The following is a 23,726-nucleotide window of genomic DNA, read 5'->3' as shown; positions in this document are numbered from 1 at the left end:
CTTTCAAGGCCGCCGTCTGCTCCTTCAGGGTCGCCTCGTCTCCTTTATCAAGGTCCTTCGTCCTTAAGGATACCTTAAGGACTTCCTCATAGGGCTCGATTTTATTTTACTTTGAATAATTCGCTTAGGTATTGTTTAATTATTAGTATTAACCGTAGAAAAACATGTTAACGTTTTATCTTTCAGTATTATCAACTAATTCATTTAATTACAGTAATTAAATCAGTCGCAATTAGGTGCTAATTACAACCTTATACAAACAAATCAAACCAAGCAGTAAAAATTATAACTTCCTGAAAGTAACTTATGGAAAAACTACTCAACTCATTATGTAGCACTCCAATGACAGTTCTATGTTAGAAGTTCTCGAGTCTGTTTTCTATTCAGACACCTTGGAGGATCATTGGTAATGGATTCGGAGGCAAAGTTAAGAAGTAGTGGGTTTGTGATTTTTTATGGCTGGGTATCATTTTCTCACAAAATATGTAACGTATAGGACATGAGGTCATTATGGATAATTTTATTATAAGGAGTCTGAATAACAATAAATTGAAAGTTTAGAGAGTCTCATAGGTGTTTAAGTACAAACTGCTTCTTTCCAACTGTCGAAATAAAATAATTTATTCCAATAGTTATTTCTCCCTATCAACCAAAGATATCTCATAACCCCTATAATTTAGGCAACAAACCAGGTGTTTGCAGTATTAAGATTTAATAACGAAATTGTATTGCCAATTATATTGTGCCGATATTAATGTTGTCGAACTATTTAATTAATAAATAAATTCAAAAATCATATAGCCCTTTGTTAAGTCATAGAATCTACTACTAATATTTTTTATATATTGAATACATAATACCATGTATATAATATTATATATGAGACCGCCCACTCCCAGCACATCTGTGGTGGGTACCGCGTCGTATGAAACTCAAGTAGCGTGTCATCCGATACGTGGACCTGCCGTCTAAGCCCAAACTGCTCCCCTCAAAATAGCTCTGCTTCTCAACACATTTTAATTTTAATTACAAAATCCTATTTAAAAAATTTATATATTTTTATGTATTTGGAAGATGATTTTGAAAAGTAATGACATATTTGTGCCGTCCCAAGAACGTACTAAAGTCATAGATCTATATTAGAGGGAAGGTAAATTTTCCAAAATATTATGAATTCAACAAAACAACCTATAAAGTGATTGATTATATATAACTAAAATACAAAGTTTAATTCTTAATTATATTTATTGTTGATAAAAGAAAGCTAAAAAAAAAATTAATTAATCTTAAATGAATTTACTTTAATTTATTTTTATCGCAGTTTATAAAATAAACTTTAAATAAATTTTTCAAACTATTTAAAAATAAAATAAAATTATAAACTTTATGATTATGAAGACTAATTTACATGTTAATGATTATGCTAGGGGGCAGTAGAACAAATATACAAAATTGTAATTGTTACAATTATGCTTATTGGTAATTGGGAAGAAGGCCGTGGGGAGGGGGTGCGGTCACAAAGAGAACATAAATAAACAAAAAAATAATTATTCATGCCGACGTTTCGACCATTCACATGTTAGCAGGACATCCTGGCTACAACTCGAGTTCAAGTATCTACACCTCATTATGCTCGTTAGTTTTTTGGATTTATCATTATCTATTTACTCTTGCGAGCAATTATAAAAATTTTCTGTAAGAATTGTTCGTTCAGTCTACATTTAGTTTCATTGATAATTTGGGGCTACATAAGGTTTCGGATACGTTACATCTTGGATTAATCGCACGTATCAATGCACAAGTAACAGAAAAGAAATATCAAAAATGTATTGGTAGGTACTTTTAGTTTGAAAATTATGGTATATCTATACTTAGTTATTTTTTTTAATGGTTTTATTTATTTATGGATTGAAGGGTTGGGAGACCCTCATCAAGCACGCCCACCTTTTTTGAAGTGGGTACCTGGTCCTTCATTGGGTTCGGGTTCAGACCTGGCAGTTGATTATTGGGACTTACCACGTGTTTTTTTAACTTAATAAATTTGTCAAATTTTCCTGATTCTAGTCGAGGAAATATGACCTGCATGAATGATAAATTGATTATAAAATTATAAGAGACGAAATCATCTTTTTTATATTTATATTTGCTGTTATAAAATGTTTTATGGCGTTTCATAAAAAAAGTTGAATAAACGTTTCTTATAGCCTCGTGCTTTGTGTATAACATGTTAAATATAATTTATGTTGTACAATACGAACGTGTTGCATGATAATTAAACAAAAATTGCTGAAATATAAATTTATGTAAGTAATTATAAGCATCTATACTAATTACAGTAAATAAAAATTATAAAACTTATAATCAGTTATTTTTAGTAATAAAATTAATAAAAATTTGTGTGCATTTTTTTAAATAGCCATTCGCTGACGTTTATAGAGAACTTTTAATATATTAATAAAATATAGATATCAAAACGGTTATCGGTTCATTTTTTTATTATCCGGTACGGTAATTATAAATAATTATAAGTTAACTAATATATATTATAATATTTTGATTTTATAATTGAATTTTATCATTATATATTGTTATCGATGTGTTAACAGTATATATATGACAGTATACAATACTGTGGGGGTTTGATGTACCTATTATTTGTTTTGCGCAGACTTATCCCTACAGTTTCTCACAAACTTGCCGACATCAAGTGGACAGTTTGCCAAGCAGAATGTCCCCATCTCACGACAGCTTCCAGACCAATGTAATTATTTATATAATATTTTTTAATATTGTTAGAATATTTCTTAATGTAGTTAATTTTAATTAGCAGTTATATTGTTTAAAACACTTTTTACAAGAGAATAATTACAAATATTTCGCTTACTCACATTATCCAACTAATTAAAATGTGTGGATTTATTTTCTCTTGTAAGTCGTAAAAAGTTCACATCCTCGAAACCTAATTCAGGAAATTGATGTGAACTTTGAATTTTAAGATATGACCTTAAAACAAAAGAGAAAAGACAACAGTCGCGTGGCACTAGTGCACGCTTTTAACAAATTGTATACATAATGTTTTATGATTTATGGTTTAAATATTTAAGAAAATATTTATCTAATTTAAGTATATTAAAATATTTTAAGGTTAAGCACTTATTTAAGATTTTTTCGGTTTTTTTATTTATTGTAGTTTTTAGGCACGAAAAATTCGCCGTTCCTACTAAACATACAATTAATTTTATCAGATATTTGTTTTCCTTTATAAAATGTATTATACTTATTATCTAATGCACACGCATATGTAATATACACAAACATATATAGTCAGTCAGACACTTAGGTCTCACCCGGTCTCTATAATGTAGGTTCCCTCGGTTGAGATAGGGAATAATCCTAGAGGTTGAACTTGGATGCTGACCACATCAATTCTATAACCATCATTTATGAAAAAATGCTTCTTATCAAGTAATTAACCCAATCGTAGCGGAACATTCATTAATGGACATTTCCAATTTTTTTTAATATTCATAATATAACGATTTCATATACTATAATTATGGAATCTCTCACTTCAACTCCCTCATTGGGAAATAGTTTATTGAATGCGGAAAACCTCTATTTTTTTTATAATGAAATGTAAATGTGTGCGGTCTCGTGTCGAACGGAAACTAATTTGAAAAAAAATTTTTTTTTTAAATATCGACGTATCAATAATCTAATTCAAAATTATTGACGATAATATCTCGAAGAAATACAGAATAAAAAAACTACATTTTGATAAGGTGATTTTTATGATTAGAGAAAAAAAATGAGTCGGATTAGAAAAAAAGCAATAAAAATAGATTTGAATGCTGAATGATATAAATCATTATAGCAGTCAAAATATACTGCTTTAATCTGAATAGAAATTTATAGCAATCTTTTTTTTTTTCTTAATTGGTAAAACGTGTTAAACTATAAAAACTGGCATAAGAAGAATTAACTGACACTTTTAAAGAGATACGATTCCTAGCTCTGTCGATTTGTGAATATTGATGTATATACATAGTTTTTATAAATAATACAAATATATATATATATATATTTAGATACACAATGGTATCTGATCCTAATCCCACTCGACAAGAAAGTAGCCAACCGTTTGACAGGAAGATTACTCTCTTCTATTAACAAATTCCGGACTTGGAAGATTTCCGCCAGTCATCTCGAAGAAGAGCAGCTGTATTCTCCCGCACCTGCCAGTTCTGCGGCAGATGGGTGTCCTTCATCGTTTTACCGGACGGAGGAGCGACTCCCGACGTCGTGGAGTCGCGGAGGATCGTAATCAAAAATGCGTTATATCGGAGAGTAACTGGCCTCGGTATTCCGTAAAATGTTGAGGGATGATGGCCGCTCGTCTGAACTGTTTTTAATAGACGTAAAGACTGCTCCATTGTAATGTTCTTTCTTACTTTTTATTTCATTCTTATATCTCAACGAGAAAATATCAACGGTCAGAAAACAATTTAACTAATTGTTAGCAAAGTCTATGCATTTTAAGATTTTATTTATAGACCATTTTATATCATTTGTAGCAACCTTTGAGTCAAAAGATTCGATGCCGCTCCCAACTGAATGATTGAGAACGCTCATAATGAGATTTGTTTCGTATTTTAAACCAATGGAGTCTTCCTCCTTCACCTCATTTATATAAATATAGAACTGATTAATAAATGATAATTTATATAAACTATTCCTTAAATTTTACAAAATTCTTTTCTTAAACATTCTTCAGGGAAATGGCTACAATTTATTGAGGTGGAGGGGAGGAATGATCACGCGCACATACTGAGCTTTATTAACAATAGAAAAGCATATGAAAATTACTTCTAAAATAATCAGAATTTAAAATATTCTGCGCTTTACTGTGCGATGATAAATTTTTTTATGAAATTATGAAAATATAATTATGGTTGATAGAAATACTTCGCGGATACTTAAGTTATAAACTAGTCCCCAGCGATGCGTGTATAAGCAGTTATGAGTTTCTCTCTCTATTTGGTTTCTGATTTCATTAGTCTTAATTTCTCAAGCACTCTTAATAAGTTTCACTTTTAAATTAAATCACTTCTATCCTAACCTTCAGGAATTTGCGTTTTAGTATTTTTTTTATTCAACTATAAAGATATGAGAGTTTGTTTTGGTTTAAGACTTCCAAATCGCCTTCTGAAACCTCTTCGGTAATAGTAATAAGTAGTGCCATTTTTTTTTAATGTGATCTGTTTTGCGGTCGAATTGTAGATAACATTTCTTAGGACAAAATTTCTCTTTATTTAACCAAGTTTTGTAGAACAAAGGCCAATAAAGAGGCGGTCCCGACTCAAAAGATCCCGTGTTGAGTTGAGACGGTCCCTAAAACCTACCTGTGGCCCCTTGTTTCCATCTCAAATGAGTCCTTTTCGTTCCCTTAAAAACTTTTAGATTTTTTACCAATACTTTGAAGATTTGTTAAATGTTTTATTGGGAATCCGCAGGTTTTGATGATTTTTTTAACGAAATTTTTTTTTATAAAATTAAAACCCATCGATTTTTCCCACTCGTAGGGTATTGATAATCTATATTCATTAAAAAATAAGTATGTAAAATGAATTGTCTGAAACATATTAAAAAATATTCACAATCTGTAGAGGGAAACCCTATCACCCACATGACAGGATTCATGGATCCCAGTGCTTCTCCCCTAGCCACGTTGCTGGAATTAAAACCCAGTGGAAGCTGAATACAAGCATTGGAGCCACAGATGTTAAGGACGATTGAAGAAGCTGGTCATTGCCACAACGTCTATGCCTATTTACAGTATATTTCGGAACTACTACAGTTTCAACCTTCGAGGATTGGGCTAGATGATTAGGATAATCAGTAAGGTTTAATTGCAACTTAAGAGAATTTGGATGGTATGAGATCAAGAACAAGGGAATATTGAGATTCATGATGAAGGCTCTTGTTTGTAACGCAATATGAAGTTGACTGTTGACAAATTTGGATACGTTTGAAGTTCCAAGATTCAGTTGTCCCCAGTTCATGTCGGTAGATCTAGATAAGTTTCATGATGGTCTTGCATATAGAAAGATGTATAGCCAAATTGTTGGTTCAGTTCTTTTCTTTTAAGTGAGGCATTATGTTCCATGTTAGACTTTTCTATTTCCGTTTAATTTCATTATAATTTAGTTTCAACATGTATATTCCGAAAAAAAAAAATTGGAAAATTAAAATTTCAAACCTAAATTGAATCTATGTTAAAGTCTTAAATAATTATTTTTATTAGTTTTTCAATAGTAGTTCAAGTCGACGCCAAAAAACGTTTCTGTTTTACAGTTTGCCACTTTTAGGCCATTTTGACGTTTACAAGAATATCAAATTATAAACATTTTTTTTCGTATTATAAAATTTAAATTTTAGATATTTAATATATTATCCAATTTAAATTAAAATATTTTACAAATGTTTAGAAAAAAATATGTTATTGAGTAACCGAAATATAAATATAGTAAACTTATCATTAATATATAAATATAGAAAATATAGATCTTAAATTCTTTTACGAAATTTAAAAATATTAATTTAACTCCTCATGTGGAAAATTATTTCATATGAATTATTTCAAATTAATTTATACGATTGAAAATAGTTTAACGACTTAAAAGTGGTAGATTTTTTTTATTTTTTAGCCTATACCATAATTATTTATAACAACGAAATATTTTTTCATTTTTTAGATTAATTTTTATTAATATATTCTTGTTTGAGAGTGGTTTAGTTTATTTAAAAACAAATTTGATCCTTTTTTTCTCAACTTTATTCTTTTCAAAACCTTCCAACGTTTCGACCCTCAGGTCATTTTCAAGGATACCTTTATTTTATTGTCATTTTCTTTTTTAAAAAACTTAAAAATGGCGGCTTATTGCCTTTGTCCCATCTATAAATTCTTCTATATAATACTTTCTTAAATTTAAAACTTTTACTAACCACTTCTCTTCTTTCTTTCATTTAAGGTTTCCAAATGTAAAGTTTTAAATTTAAGAAAGAATTATATAGAAGAATTTATAGATGGGACAAAGGCAATTAGCCGGCATTTTTAAGTTTTTTAAAAAAGAAAATGTCAACAAAATAAAGGTATCCTTGAAAATAACCTGAGGGTCGAAACGTTGGAAGGTTTTGAAAAGTTGAGAAAAAAAGGATCAAATTTGTTTTTAAATAAATCTTCATTTCTTTTCTTTTTCTCTAAAAAGTACGGGATTTAAAAAAAAAATACATACGACTTATTATACTATACTATAGTAACTACTTCAGTCAGTAGTTCGTAGATTTGATTTTTTAAGTTACAATTGACTTGCTGGTTTAATCTTTACTATCAGCTATCGCTTAATCTCTTGTTACGTATCAGCCATTACGTGCTTTCTTGTCCTCAGATCGCTCATTCTAACATACGCGTCATCAACTCAAATAGCAAAACATCTTTTCTAGATAACCCTTCTCCATAGATAACATGCTATCGTCAGTTCTCAGAAATAAACGACAGCACAATTTTTAAAATCTAAACGAATAAGTTACAAAAGGGATTCAAATGTTTTTAAAAACAAAAGCCAAAAAAAAAAAAATGTTTATTAATGATACACCGGTTATAAATACCTCAAGAATTTTCAAACAATAAGGAAAGTATTTTGGTATGAGAAATTTTTTCAAGGACGTATGAATATAATGTATTACATTAACTTGTTGGTTTCACATCGCATGAAATGATACAAGTTTTATGCGTATGTGATTATATGTTCGTATACATTTACCGAAAAATTCTGGAAAGAAATATAGTAGAAACCACTTATCCGAACCATTCCTTGTCCCAACCAAGGCAACGTCGGTTATGCGAAGGACCGGAGAATATAATTCGAATTGTATAAAAGAAAACACTTCGGTATTAACTCAACTCATACACCACCATCTAAAAATTAATATTCAGTATAGACTTAACGTTTAGGTGATATGTATATTAATATTTTATAAAGTAAAATTTGACCAATTTAAAAACAAAAAATCTTTAGGTACATGATTTTAAGGAGAGTTAGACAAAAATAAGTTGACTTAAAACTGAATAATAATAACAACTTAATTGTCAATATTTATTAATGATTTATTTAGAAATGAACATTGTATCTATGACAATTTATTTATTAATTAAGCTGAGGTTTTAGTGCAACTAATGTTTGTTCAACAATGATCTATCTAAAACGATCTTAAACCTAGTGATTAATTATTTTGTATTTTTATCCCCGTTTAATCGGAATTTTATTGTATAAAGCGTTTTATAATTATGAATTTCTATTTATACACATTTCTTTGGTATTTTTTAAGTAAATCAACCATATCCTACCTGTTCTAAATATTCGGTTAAACATCTTATAGAACTTTTAATTTATCAATTTTTGTTGTAAACAATTGAAGATGAAAAGTATATATAATTAAAATTCAAGTTATACATTTATAAAAACTAAAAATATTTGTTTTGCTTCGTCGCTACCTGAGGAAGTAAGTTATGATCTTACGAATCGATGTCTGAATGGTCCCATATCAATTTCTTTAAATTCTATCCCCTACTTTCGCCTACACATGCGAAAACGTAGTTCCCTTGACACACCTATATATCAAAAACGGCTCGTTCGATTTCGCTCAAAATTGGGGGAAAGTTGAGGCCTAGTGTAAAAATGGCCCAGTATCAAATTTATCAAATTTCATCTACTACTTTCGCTCACTCATGTGCAAAACTCCTCGACACACCTTAATTACAAAAACTACCCGTCTCTTAGTTTTTTTACTCAAAAGACGAATCGTGTTCATCGAGTATAAGTAACTGTGTACCAAATAGAACTTATGCTGACTCATTTACTTACGTTTTTAAAGAATAATTGTTGTATAAATCAGATATCAACGGAATTATCTACTGTATAACAATAACATAATTATAGTCGCATGGTAAATTTTGTTAATCGCCATACTTAACTATAATATTTGCTGTCATGTACTAGTATAATTTTCATTTGTTATTTTCTATGGTTACAGTTTAATGTATTTGATCATCGGTTTTTATGTTGAAATTTTGCGAAGTTATGTTCTCTATCAGCACAGTCATACGTTCTCACTCTTGTGACATTACTTCCACGACATATTTCTGTCACGTGAAAAACGATCATTACTTTAATATTAATCGAATGTTTCCCAACCGTCTACACTACCCATAATAAATTAAAATTAAATATTTATAATTAAAAATAGATTTTATTTATTTTTTAGAAATTAAATAATAAAAAATTAAAAGTTTTGTTGGAAAAAGGTAATCCTATTTTTCAAGTATTGTTTTTATCAATTCCCTTCGTTATTTTTCAATTTTCATTCAAAAATATAATTCGGAACGATAAACTACTTTTTTTTGCCATTCAATTGATGTTCTATCTACTTCAATAGAAACGATTTATTCCTTATGATTGTAAATTTTTTAAGTGAAGGTACATTTATTAAATAATTAAAGGAAAGATTAATTCACCGTAATTTTAATTTACAATCAGGATATCCGGTGTTTCGGTTATCACACCATCATCCGGAACCAATATCTTTCTGTTGTATCTAAATTAAAATTTAAATATATTTTTAAATTGAGCGAAAGTTGGACATGTCACTACTGATGACTTTTTTAGGGGAAAAAAAGTCATAATCTTAAAATTCATAACTGGTACAATTTTTTGGCAAAGTTACAACAGGGGAACCTTCTCCGAATTTCAAAACATTCTAAGATAGATTCAATTAATTAAAAAAATGTTCTTAAATATTTTATAAATTTAAAACTTTAAGTGAAAAATCATAAATATATTGTTTTCTAAAGAAAATTAAGAGCAATAATTATTATAACAGATTCAAAATGGTACAAACTCCTCCAAGATGGACCTATAAGTCGAAATAAATAAAAATACATGTTCGAATCAGCACATAAAGCTATAATTTCATTTGGAGTATATGCAAACACAAAGCACTTTATCTACATCGAATTCATTATGTAAGGCTCTAAAATTAAGACTTCCTTGATCTTATCATACGTTTATCTTTTTTTTTTATCTTCACGAGTGCCGATTCTCAAAAAAAAAAAATCAAAGAAAATATTAACCTAATATAAAAATGTTTATGATTGAAAATACACCGTTGTTACCTTGTGAGCATGCTGGTAGGTTAGTAGTTGTTTTCCTTTCTAAAAAAAAACTGGTTTTAACTTTTTGTTTTATTGTACATTAATCCAATACTTATTCATCGAATTGGAATTTATCGATTGTTAGTTATAAAATAAATAAAAATATCCTCATCTTGTGAAGTCTTCAGGTGTCTTTCATTTGATGACTAATGATTATTGAAGGCTTTTACCATTTATTTCGCAGGCGAAAGATGAACGATCTTTAATGATAGACCTGTTGCTTACTCTAACACATCATTTATAAATTAATTTTATGGCTATTTTATTCACAGTAATTGCACAGCGTTTTGATTTCGCAGGTTTTTAAATGGCCACTTATCGGACTAGAACGCACTTTCAACTTAGTTCTCGAAGTAGTCTCCTATTATCATTAGGGAAATATAAATATACAAGAAAAATAATTGTAGCGGTTTATGAAAAAATAAAGTGGTCGATTCAATTTTTGAAAGTTTTGGAAAAAATATAAAAACGTATCTCTGTTACGTATAATTAATTTATAATTACGTATAAAAATATAAAAAATTGTATTCATTGATTGTAACATTGGTGTCCTTAATTTTTATATATTAAAAATAAAGAAAAAATGAAATTTTAAAATTATCTTTAAACTTTATTATATGAATATTCAATTGATTCCTCCAAATTTGGGACAAATAGTATCAGAATAATTTTAGTAAAAGTATATTTTTCTGAAAATGAAAATTTTTATTTTTATACACCTCTTATTGAATCCGGCAGGGACCATATCTTTGTTTTAAAGTGTTTAAAAAACATTTAAACAAATAAATAATAATACAAAATTAAATTATATATCTTTAACCACATGTAAAACCTTTAAAATTAAAATTGCTGTGCAATTACTACTCATAAAATATTAAATTGCTCCATGTGAAGTTGTATTAATACCATATATATGTGTAATATTTACATTTCTTAAAACAATTGATTTCTCTATATTTTTTTCTCTTATTTGAGTATACGTAAGATATTTACAAATTGTGTCAGTCCAAAGGTAGAATTATTATCTATACTACATGAAATAAGGAAATTCACTGAAGAATATGATCGATATCTTCATTAATTCTAGGGCATTAATTTCAAGTGTTGTAACTTATGATCGATTTATCTATGTTATATAGTTGTTTTAAGTCTATTTGGTAAAATTAATTCGCTTATTTTAAAAAGTTCAAAAGTGACAAAAATTCATTTTTTGTTGAAATAATTTTTAAAAAAAGTCCTCTCATAGTACATTAGTTAATATAATTTCCTTTATAAAGGCAGTGTAGTAATTTTTAATTATGAATACTGTTCGGTTTTAATACTATAAAATATCTTATGCGAAGGAATCTTTTTTTTTTTTTTTATTTATTGATATTTTTTAAAAATATATTTAACATATTACTAAATGAAAAACTTTTGAAGTGACGCAGTATCTTTATTTAGTTATACCTTTTTAGGCTGTTGATGTAAGATGTACAATCTATGCTCCATATTTATGGTAATTTTCATGATTATATCTAAATTGGTGGAATTATTTATTGAGATTTGAAAAACGGGAGTCTTGGATTCTTCCTGTTGTATCCATATATAATTCTTAGATATGATATTGAATATAAAAAGTTATTTCGTTCGTATCTGGAATCGAACCATGCGTTTTTGAAACAATGCGCTTTCTGAAACAAAGCATTTTTACTGCTGTCATTATTTCGGAGTTTTTGTCGTGAAATTTTATGAGAGGACTCGAACACATAGTTTTAGCTTACTGAAATCTGCATATACTAAGTTGTATGCTGATTTCAGTAAGCTATATACCATGTTATATACAGTTTGCAGCTAGTTATATACCAAGTTATATGCAGATTTCAGTAAGCTATATACCATGTTATATACAGTTTGCAGCTAGTTATATATCAAGTTATATGCTGATCCGACTTTGAGAAAGAAAGCTATGTCACAGCCACTCCATCTTGGTGCCTCCAGTTTTCTGAAAGTCGGCGACCACTGGCTTTTAGAACAGGTTCTCGAGATTTCAGAGATCGATTAGTGGAGAAGAAATCGATTCATGGGCCAACTCATTAGATATATCTCGAAGAGTCAGGCTGATTGGCCCCTTCAGTTCGAGTCGGCATTGTTTGAATAACATTTGTTATTCAGCTTATTAAAGCTCTAAATAGATTCCGTCCGCCGACAGGGCTTTTGCTATAAGAATACTATTAATGTCCGCCTTATTATTTGTTTTAAATAAATTGGAACATTATTTATTTAATAATGTAAATGACAGGGATTATATACTTTATGAAAGATTGCCATTCGTTTTAACATATTTACAAGGTTCTGCGTAGTTGTTATGTGAGCAGTATTATTTTTATTGCAATGGAAAAAATAACTGTAAGGAAACATTTTACATTTTATGTAATTTAATAACATTAGGAAACTATTCAATTGTACCAGAATGTGTTAGCTCTAATAAATTAAAAAATATTCAAGAATTCAACCCCTTAGCGTAAAATTTCAACGTGATGATGGACTCCCCGAGTTTTTTCTAAGCAATCGAAAAACATAAATCTAGATCTAGGTTAATATTTGATTTTAATTTTTTCTTTCTATGACCTAATATTTTATATTACTTTCATACTTAACAGACAGGGATTTTGCGGTGAAATTAGGTAATGAACCTGAGGGAGTACCTCAGAGAAGTGCCATTAGACCCATATTATTTCATATATTCAAGTCAGATTCTGATATTTGTAGATGTGAAGAAATGAAACAAGAATTTATTTTATGAAGACATATTTTTGATTTTTGGGATACTAAATTTTATAGAATTTTATAGATCGGTTTTGAATCAAATATTTGAATTTTTTTTATTGAATAGATCTATAGTTATTAATGAACATTGCTGATTGAGAATATGCTTTGAAAAATTATGGATATTCTTTAATTTTCGATGATATCCTATACAGTGTTACATCTACCGAAAATATTCGGTTACAACCTGTGTTTAATATGTTTATAAACATTAAAATTAACAATGTATATTTAAAAAATGATAATAAACTATCTACTTAAATAAATTTAGAACTACGACTCTTCTGCAACATACGGCACATCTGCCTGATACTTATACCAATTTTACTGGTTAGGTTAACATGGCATTGATGCTTCAGATAAAGGGAAATACTTTTAACGTATTTGCAAAAATTGAATAGTATAATTTATATATTTAGTTTATTAGTAATTTATAACACGATAAATTTTCTTAACAGTTTTAGAATTCAGCACGTGATAATGATAACATCAGAATATATTGGCAATAAATTGTGGTTTAAACATTATTTACTCAACCTCAATGTAATGAATATAAATTCGGGCTTTCAATACGCTCCATCAGATACAGCGAATAAAATAAATAAATTAAAACGAGAAAAAGAAGTTATAATTATTGATGAAACTTTATAATATATGTCCAGTTAATTATATTTACTCTTTCCTCTTTATTAGTGCAGAGTAAATACAGTGTATAACATTACGGTTCGTTTGAAGGTATAAATTAAAACTGGGGTAAAGAAGAAAATTTTAAAATATTGTATGTAAAAAAAAAAGCTAATAAAACCTAAATTAGCATTTATTGACCCGTAAAATCGAAAAAACGATTCCCTAAATAAATAATTAAGATACGTTTTAATTATTAACTGTTATTTGAAATTAAAAAAAAAATACTGATTTATTCTGTCATGAAAAAAAATACTCGTGTTTTGGTCAAATATCGCACTTAATTAAAATTTGCATCGTTTACTTAAAATAAAAAAATATCTTTTGCGAAATATACTATAGAAATTTACAATTTAGGAAATAGCACTGCAATATTTTTTTTTTTTTTCTAGTATTTAAAGTCTTAGTTCATAAAGAAAGAGGGATGAGAATTACAGCTGGTTTCGTTTTATTTTTTTGGGGGGAGGGGGGACAATGGCGTTTGGTTAACTTTGTGAACTGTCAATTTTTGATATTACAATACTTATTTCTATTTATGATTTTTACATAAAAGTGACCCAGAGCTAAATAGAATCGATATCAATATTATTTTACATTTTATTACAATCTATAATTATAAATATTTAAAAATAAATTTGTTCACATTAACTTTATGACTTATCTTACCCGTGATATAAGTATCAATGAATTAGATATCAGTTAAACAATATCTGTTAAATCCTTTTAACAATCTTGACTTAATAATATTTTTTTTTAATATCTTACTATTCAGTTATTTATTCATTAAACTATTTCATTGAAATTAAAGTATGCCGTATTATTATAATTGATGGAATATAGCGTTAAATATTAAAAACTTATAGATCCTATTGTTAATAAGTTTTTATTATTATTGAAATTCTAAATCTTATTTTTATTTAAGAAATATTACACTTTATGAATTTTAAGATTATTTATTTAATATAATTATACAACTATATTTTCTGCCTGGAAATATTACCACTAAACAAAAAACATTTCTTGAATTCAAATATTTAATATCAATTTATGAAAATATTCTATATAAAATAGTGAATTTTATCTTAATATATACTTTATAAACTTATTCGTGCACATACATACATAAATATATATATAAACTTAAATATATATTCGTCTATCGCTATTTTGGACTTTAATCATAGTAAAATCTATATTTCTCATATTGATATCTCTTTTCATTTCCCATCAGATCTCTTATAAGTCTGTTTTTACCTTCTTTCAAAAACCATTTTCGAAGAATATTTCTTTCAATAAATAATTAATTAAAATTAATGATTATTATATTATGATATTTTAAATTATAATATATTATGCCGGTGGGTGTACTCGTGTATCAACTTTCTCGTTGCGAAACTGGACCGATGACAATTTATCGAGTTCCCAAGTCAGGTTTTGGAGTTATAGCCCATGAATCTAAAATCCCTTCTCTCTTCCAGAGCCCCACTAACTTAACTTATTTCCAAATCTTTTCAAGTTTTATTATCTTTTTGGCCGTTTCTTCCATCTCTTTAGATTTATCATAGTCTTTTTCGATTTGGTAATACTTACTCAAAACTTCAAATCTGTTCGTTAGAATAGAAAGCTCAACATAAATGGTTGAGAACTCAGGATATTTATTCATTCGAACATATCTTGTTTGGATTTTTTTTTTAAAAGGATTTTCTCAATTTCTATTACCATGTCCCAAAATAAACACTCGAGTTATATCAGAAAGGTACTCCTGTATTTCCCCTTTAACATTGATTGTATTTTCAATGTTCTTTCCGGTATTTTTTCGGCCCGTTTTCCTGTTTCTAATTTAAAAATCGTAAATCTGTTGACTTTAATTGAATCGAAAGCTCTTTCGATTTCAATGAACTTGGCCCTTGTATTATATCTTTTTTTTTTTTAACCACTCAAACAAATTACCATGAGATGATTTTCACTGTAAGTATGGCGTATTATACTATATTGAATTATTTAGTATTGCATCTATAATAATAATTGTGATCTTAAACAAATAAAAATTAATAGACAAAAATTAAAAATAAATAAATAAAAATCACTTAAATAAACTTTTTATTACCTATTTTTAATTAGACGCTAGGATATAATATATAAGAAAATATATTGTAATTTTAAATATTAATTTTTATTATTCTAATTTTTCGGTAACCATATCGTACCATAGGCAGCTATTAATACAATTTTTTTAACAACGTATTCCACTTTTATAATGGTATTTTATTGCATTAGAGTAATTAATGAAATTTTAAAAAATAATATTGATTTTTATTAAAATTGCACAGTTAATGGATCAAAAAACAAATTCTTTTGTTACTTTAAGCTAATAAAATACATTTGGTTTAATTGCCGTCAATTCAATAATCTATTTTAGCAACATTTCATAAATTTTTCATTACTTAATAAATGGCATTTTAAGATAAAAATAACTATTTTTTAAGAGAACAGTTTACAATTTTTAAATTTTAATTTTATTTGTTAATGCTTGTTACAATATTGGATTATGTATTTTTGTATTTACTCAAGTTGTGGGAAACTGTTCGATTTTGGACTGAGTAGGTTGACTTTTATTTCGTGGCAGTCCCACAGAATTTACACTCGCCCTTCCCACTCTGTATAAATAATGTGGAGATCCTTTCCCTCCTCCGTATGTCAGAAATGGCCAGGAGGGTAATAAAAAAAATTGATTGAATATAAGAAGTGTATTTGTGAATGGAAAACACAGTTTGAGTAAGAGTTCGTAGGAATGTTACTTATTTACTATTTAATATGTTTAAATTGTTAATAAAATAAATTATATAATTTAAACTATATTTATAATATATGAATTTTTTCTAAGAGTCAGAGAGACTAGACTTTTTAAGAAGTTCGTTTACAAAGAATATTTATTTTTTAAAACTAATGTTGGATGGATTTCTGCATAATTAATTGAGCTATCTCATTACTAATTGAACATCTCAGATTATTTATTTTTGTATAGGACAAAGTGAAAAAAAAAATCGGTAAGGAGTGAGCGGCGTCGGGCAGTTTGACAAATTTCTTCGACTGTCAAAATGTCAGTCCTAAATCCGGGACCAGCGTCTGAGAAGTAGACTATATCGTACCAATTTGTCATTTCCTCATCATCGTGTTAAGAACTGTCCTCCGAGGTGGCATAAATCCAGTGTCGCAGGATAATAAAGCTGTCAGGAACATCGGAGAGAAGGACGAATTTAGAAAAACAAAAAATAAAAAGAGAAGAAATTTTTAGTTCCGTGGCGCCTGACTATATGCCCTCACCGAATCTCCTTGTTGAGATGACCAGGTGATATCTATGTAAATCTCCTTCACGAATCTTGAATCCAGCCTTCAATACAAATCTATCTCGTCTTCTCATCTTTATTAGTTTATTTATTATTTATTTCTGAGGCCTATTATTACAGTACTGCAGCTCATATATTTTTCTTTTTAGGACTTATAAAAATTTTAAAATAAAGCAAATTTGAAAATATTTATGTAATCATAAATATATTGTATTGTACATGCTTCTGAAAGTAATTAATATTAATCTAAAAGATTGCAGTACATAATTTGATATTTTTTACAAATTTAAATATTTTCTTAATTGCTGTAAAGCAAACTTTTTAATTGATTGTATTTAACCAATGATTGAAGATAAGGAAGGAATTTTCGAAATTCAGATATATTTCCTTGCTTATTATACATAATAACATATTAGAGTATCTTCTCAGATAAAACAATGAAGAAAAAAAAGGTGAAAATTCGACTTGATTTAATAGATGATAAATGGAGTATTGGTAAACGCCATTCATCAGACGAATAAATCCGATAACGAATCGTCGAAGGGGAGAAAATAAAAACAAATTGGAAGAGGATAAAAATAAAGACGTGTGTAATTGGCGGTAAAGGGATAGAGGGTCAGAAATGGAACTGATAAAGAATATGTAAATGCAGTTGTCCAGATAAATATGTGAAGACAGTTATAGGCGATATATCTTCTCATCCTAGGCCTGATGCTACATTACATTACTGACTCGATTGTACCTGTCTACTTTCCATTATATATGTCTGTCTACTCTTTTACAATAATCGATTCGCATATCGATCAGTCTCTAAATCGATGTTGATTAATTTTATCCAGCTAATTTCTTACTCAGTAACTGTCTGCTTCGGTTTGATGGATGTGGATGTTATATACATCAGAGATCATTGAATTGTTGTTGATTTGTAAGGTCTGTATGTGTAATGTATTGTGTTGATTGTATTTGAACAGGGATGGCGGTAGCTGTTACGCAGAGTAGATATGGCGACATTGGCCTGACCTGCGCAGAAGGTCAGGACTCCAATAACATAAATCGACCCATGACTTTAAGTCGAAATAAGTATCCTTGAGACGATAAACCTGCCAAACCGACTGATAACAAAAGTTCTCAGGCAAAATTCTCTTTTTTTAAAAATTGGTTCTTCAACAAAACTTAACTTGATGACCTTAGTTTAGTAACCCTAATCATTCTAGGCCTGGTTCTTCAATCAATTCATACATCGTCTAATCCTGGTTCTTCAATCAATCCATGCATCCATTTATCTTTACGATCATCCTCAAGTATAACACCGACTGTGCCCTAGAGATCTATTGAAAAAAAACTTACTCTCTCAGCATCATATTATATTCAAGTAAATGATGATTTCTTAAAACAAAATTGCTGGTCCTCTGGACCAGATGAGATCTGTGGTTGTGATTAAGATTCACTAACACTATGCATATTTAGTTGCAATAAAGTTTTTGAGGTCAAAAACTTCCAATTTGAATATATTTTATTCTAAATTATCATAATGTTGCACAACGGTTCGGGACTATTGTCCAATATTCATGTACTTTAATAAACCTATAAACAACAATAATACACTATAAATAATAATTTACTCTTTTGAATAAAATATATTCAAAAGAAGTTTTTGACCTTAAAAAAAATTATTGCAATTGACTTACCAGACTTCCTAAAAAGAAAATCCAGAATATACATATTTAATTTGGTTAGTGTTAATATGTTTGCACCTATTAGTACTTGTATTCATATTACAAGTTTTTTTAAAAATTAAATATTGTTTTCCTAACGTGCATTTATCTTCTGTTTCAGATATTCTCGTCCAAGTCGGAGCTGCAGCTGCATTCACAACTGCACATGCGGGAGGTGAAACCATACAAGTGCAATCAGTGTAGCAAGACCTTCGCGAACAGCTCCTACTTGAGCCAGCACACGAGGATCCACCTGGGTATCAAGCCGTACCGCTGCGAGATCTGCCAGAGGAAGTTCACTCAGCTGTCCCATCTGCAGCAGCACATCCGTACCCACACCGGGGACAAACCCTACAAGTGCCGACACCCAGGCTGCAACAAGGCCTTCAGCCAGCTCAGTAATCTCCAGTCCCACTCTCGGTGCCACCAGACTGACAAACCTTACAAGTGCAATTCCTGCTATAAGTGTTTTAGCGACGAACCATCGCTCCTCGAACACATACCGAAGCATAAGGAGTCCAAACACCTCAAGACTCATATCTGCCAATACTGTGGAAAATCCTACACTCAAGAGACCTACTTGACCAAGCATATGCAGAAGCACGCCGAAAGGACGGACAAGAGGCCCCCCATCATCGGGATACCGAGGGTCAGCTTGGACAATCCTCACTATTGGCCCAAAGTTTCACCCGATACGGCCAACAACCTTGTCGACGTCATGCAACAGCACGATGCATACGGCCAGAACGGTGTCCTTCCAGACCACCTCCATCACAGGCCTGATATGAATGGTGAAGATCACCACATGCGAGGAGTACAGCCCCCGGCCCCTCCTCCAACGCCTTCTGCTACTGGTTCACCTCTCAACTACCATGACTCCGTCATATCAGGGAAGACCAACACATCCTCAGCGTCGGCGTTCACCCCTATTCAGTCGATGGGTGTTCCCAGCCACCATCACAATCACCTCAACCACCACCAGATCCCTGATCATCATCGACCGGCCTACTTGTCCTACAACACCATCGCCTTCCCCGGGACCAAAATGGGGCAGCTGCCGGGCGTACAGACTTCTGTCGGGATGGAAATCCCTAAGGCGCCTGTAACCTCCAACGGGTTTCCCAACCAGCTCATCTCCCTCCATCAGATCAGGAACTACGCCCACCAACCTGCTCCTACACTCATGACCACCGAACACCTCCTCCAAGGGCTTAAGGAGAAAGGACAATAATATTACATGCCTACAGATTATCTGTAGGAACGGGATGGTGCTTTATAGACTATCGATATTTTTTATCTCCGGTCGATTCTCGAATCGGCGTCTTAATGTTAACAATGGATTTGAAACACTCGCTGAGTTCAGTGTGTATAAATGTTTCAGTGTACAAATGGATTAGAGTTATATATATATATGAGATGTGGACAATTGTATAAAATTTATTTGTGTATATTGACAGTCTGCGATTAAGGACTATTGACTGTTGTGGTATCATAGATATGCATGTTTCGACTTTAAGACTACGTCGAATTTTGAAATGAGTTTTGTTGATGATGAGTACCATGTACTTGTAAATGTACTTTTTACATAATGTGTATGTACTTAGTGGATGGAGTTGCTCTAAGAAACGTTTTGCGGTTCCTTTTGTTCCTTTTTGTTACTTTTGAATTGTAAATAATATTCTCCGAACGTTCTCTTTGTACAGTTTGATGATAAATGATAAGTTTAATATTGATAAGATTTGATTATTTGGTAAATTGTGTAAAATAGCAGCTGCAGTTAGGTGTTGTACTCTAGTTTTGTTTTTATTATCTTGTTTCTGGTCGTGCGGAACTTGACAGTTGGCAGTTAACAGTTCGATATTTAAACACGTTAGGAAATAAATAAAATAGGTTACTAGTTGAGACAGGGTACATTATGGTTAGTTTATTCTCGGCTCCATAATCCACCCACCAAAGCTGGACAAGGAACCTTTTATAGATCTCCAAGCTCAAATGTTGATTTATAGTTTTATTTCTGTACTTAAATATTTATTCCATTTGTTACACGCGGATTTGAGACAATTGTGATGAATTATCGCTGTTTTACAGACCTGTAATGAGAGATCAATATTTTATAGTGAGATGCGCCCCCTAGAATCCTCTTGGGGACTAAAATACTGTTTTATTGTGGCAATAAATTCCCATGTCCCCTCTCCCCCCCCCATACCAATTCTTGAAAATAATTATATCTATTTAGGGTTTTATAATATATGTATATATTTAAATTTTATGTTGGGAGCTCTCGTTCCAGCCTTGAAATGTTTGTCAGATGAGAGATAGAGTTGGGCTAATATTGCTGAACTTTGCTGTTTTGTAGATCTTTACCGAAATTCCGTACATTTTACATTCCATTTGTAGTGTTGAATGTGAAACCAGCACCTAATCACTTCTAAACATATTTATATTATTCATCTTACTAAGCTTTAAAATCCCCCCTCCCCCGAAGATGAAATCGTCCCAGTTGTAATAGTCTATAATCTATTATTTATTGTATATCAGAATGTAAAATAAAGAAAGAAAATAGAGCAAAATGTTTTTAATGTCTTTCATTGTTTTACTAATGCGCTGCCTCCTTATAAAGAGCAGCTTGTTTTTAATAATGTTTTGTTACTATTATCTTGTTTTTGTTATACCAATGGGCCTAAGCATTCTATGTTTTGTTTCAATATTACCTACCTGTTTGTAGGTGAGATCCACAATCTACTTCTAAGGTTCGCAGTTTGTTTTTATTAAGAATATTCCCTTACAGCTGTTCACTATATATAAATATATAATAATATAGAAAAGATGGCAACTTTTTATTTAAAGTGTTAATAAAGAATTATGAACGATTATATATTTCTTATTTCATTATATCCCAGCACCTATACTGGTATAAATATAGATTGGAATGTTATCAAAGTTGAATTATCAATAGAAATCAATTCTACTCCAATGAAACAAACAATTTATATTTTAGTGTTTGCTTAAAAATAAAACAAAATTAATATTTTGGTATGAAAACCTTGATCATTTATGATCAAAATTTAATCACATACTATTGAATAAAAAAAATACCACAACATAGAATATATTTTTCCTTAATCATTTTTTTATTTTTTACTTGGTGTATTTTAACTATAGTAAAATTCAATACACTTCTAGTATGCACAACATTTCTTGAGAAGATTACGAATTATTTATGAGATATAAAATTATTAATTATTATGTAATATATTAAATATCAGTGTATATATTAAAAAAATATATAAAATCTGTAACGTTACAACCGATAAAGGGTGCTTTGTAAGAAGCACTGTTACTTGACCAACGGTTCTGCAAGGAGGAATAATGTAAGAAAAAATTAATATAACTTTTAAACAAACAGTTATTTATTTTTTATTCTTATCATTGTTTATTCAATTTTATTTTATATTGATACTATTTTACGCCTTCCTTCCTTTTATTTATATGTAATTTCTTATCACTTTATTTTTATTGTAATATATATCCTAGCTTAAACTGCCTTATTGTATCTTATTGTTGTAATATTCTCAGTTTTTTTTTTGTATCTTTTTACCCCTGATGAAGCCCTCCAAAGTGGGACGAAACGTCGGAAAATAAATAATTGTAAACTATTTTTGTTTCTCTTTTGACCACAACCCTGACCACCTGCTTATATATTAAAAAAAAAAAAAGGAAAAAAAAAGATCACATTGTTTTGCTTTCAAATAAATTTCAGAGCTATTAGTTATAAAATTGTGTATTGTCATATAATTCTATAGACCACTTTTAATATATTTTATTATTATATCATGACAACTCTTAATAGGAATTTCTAACTTTGGAGATCCGTTTCTCAAAATTACAAACCTTGACAAACTAAGGTTACGCATTATGTCACATGGTATCCTAAAATTGTTTAATTAAAAATAATTAGAAGAAAACCAAACATTCAAGGTAAGGAAAGGATATGTATGTACTTAAATAAAAATACTTATATATTTATTTATATCTATAAGTTTAGGAAATAAAATACTATACAGGTTAAAAAATAGACCTAAACCTCGTTACTAATCTGGACAAAACTATTTAATTCACGATTCATTTCTTTGGATCACTGAGAATGAAATATTAACTCCTCCAGTTGGAAATTGAACCCACACCGTTCCGAACTGGGCACTCTGGGACCCTCACCTAAACGTGCTCAACCTTCTCTGCCTCTACTTGTGTATGACAATAGTGAATATTTAGCGAACTCAGAGGTACGATGCCGCTACCATCAATCGGTGTCGGCATACATCTTTTTAGTGACGCATGTCCAAACCCAAATCTATAAGTTCAGTCTTGATGCAATCCTCCCATCTACGCTTCGGCCTACCCCTCGACCGTTTACCTGTTGGATCAGATCAGTGTTTATAAAATTTTTAGGCATCTGTTGTTACAAGTCCTAAAAATTTACACGTCCATCTTATTCACCTCAATATCACCTGAATTATATTTACCGAGTGCAGTTTCCCTACTTATATACTCTTGAAAGCTGCTCGGACGTCTATTAACGTCAAATCTTTAGTAAACCATCACTAAACAATAACATAGATCTCCCGACCAAAATTATCCAATCGCAGTCATGAAAATTCCCATTTTACTCGACAAATACCTGACACAAAGGTAACTGCAACTGTATACTCATAAAAGTGAAGATTGTACTGTTACACTAGCTCTGGCGTGATAGTTTATGATAAAATACCTGAAGAAGTTGCTGCATTCCAGTTCGAATATTTCCCTCCTCAAAGACACAACCCCTGATGAAGACCTGAAACTCAGGTCGAAACGTCGGCATAAAATAAATAAATATGGTTTTGTTTATTTATGTTGTTCTTT

General features: G+C 29.9%; 1 protein-coding gene across 1 annotated transcript in view; it reads left to right on the top strand.

The window, feature by feature from the left end:
- Positions 1–21,697, top strand: part of LOC106679787 (zinc finger protein rotund) — a gene marked incomplete at its 5' end in the record, with an annotated part of 150,296 nt that extends 128,599 nt beyond the window's left edge. Inside the window, 1 exon segment of the mRNA XM_014419128.2 lies at positions 18,946–21,697. Coding sequence (XP_014274614.1) covers positions 18,946–20,055 — 1,110 coding nt within the window.
- Between the last annotated feature and the right edge of the window lie 2,029 nt (positions 21,698–23,726).

The sequence above is a fragment of the Halyomorpha halys genome, unplaced genomic scaffold (assembly GCF_000696795.3).
Source record: "Halyomorpha halys isolate HHAL.00 unplaced genomic scaffold, Hhal_1.1 Scaffold218.1, whole genome shotgun sequence".
Classification (NCBI taxonomy): domain Eukaryota; kingdom Metazoa; phylum Arthropoda; class Insecta; order Hemiptera; family Pentatomidae; genus Halyomorpha; species Halyomorpha halys.
This window is presented reverse-complemented; position numbering and strand designations above follow the sequence as displayed.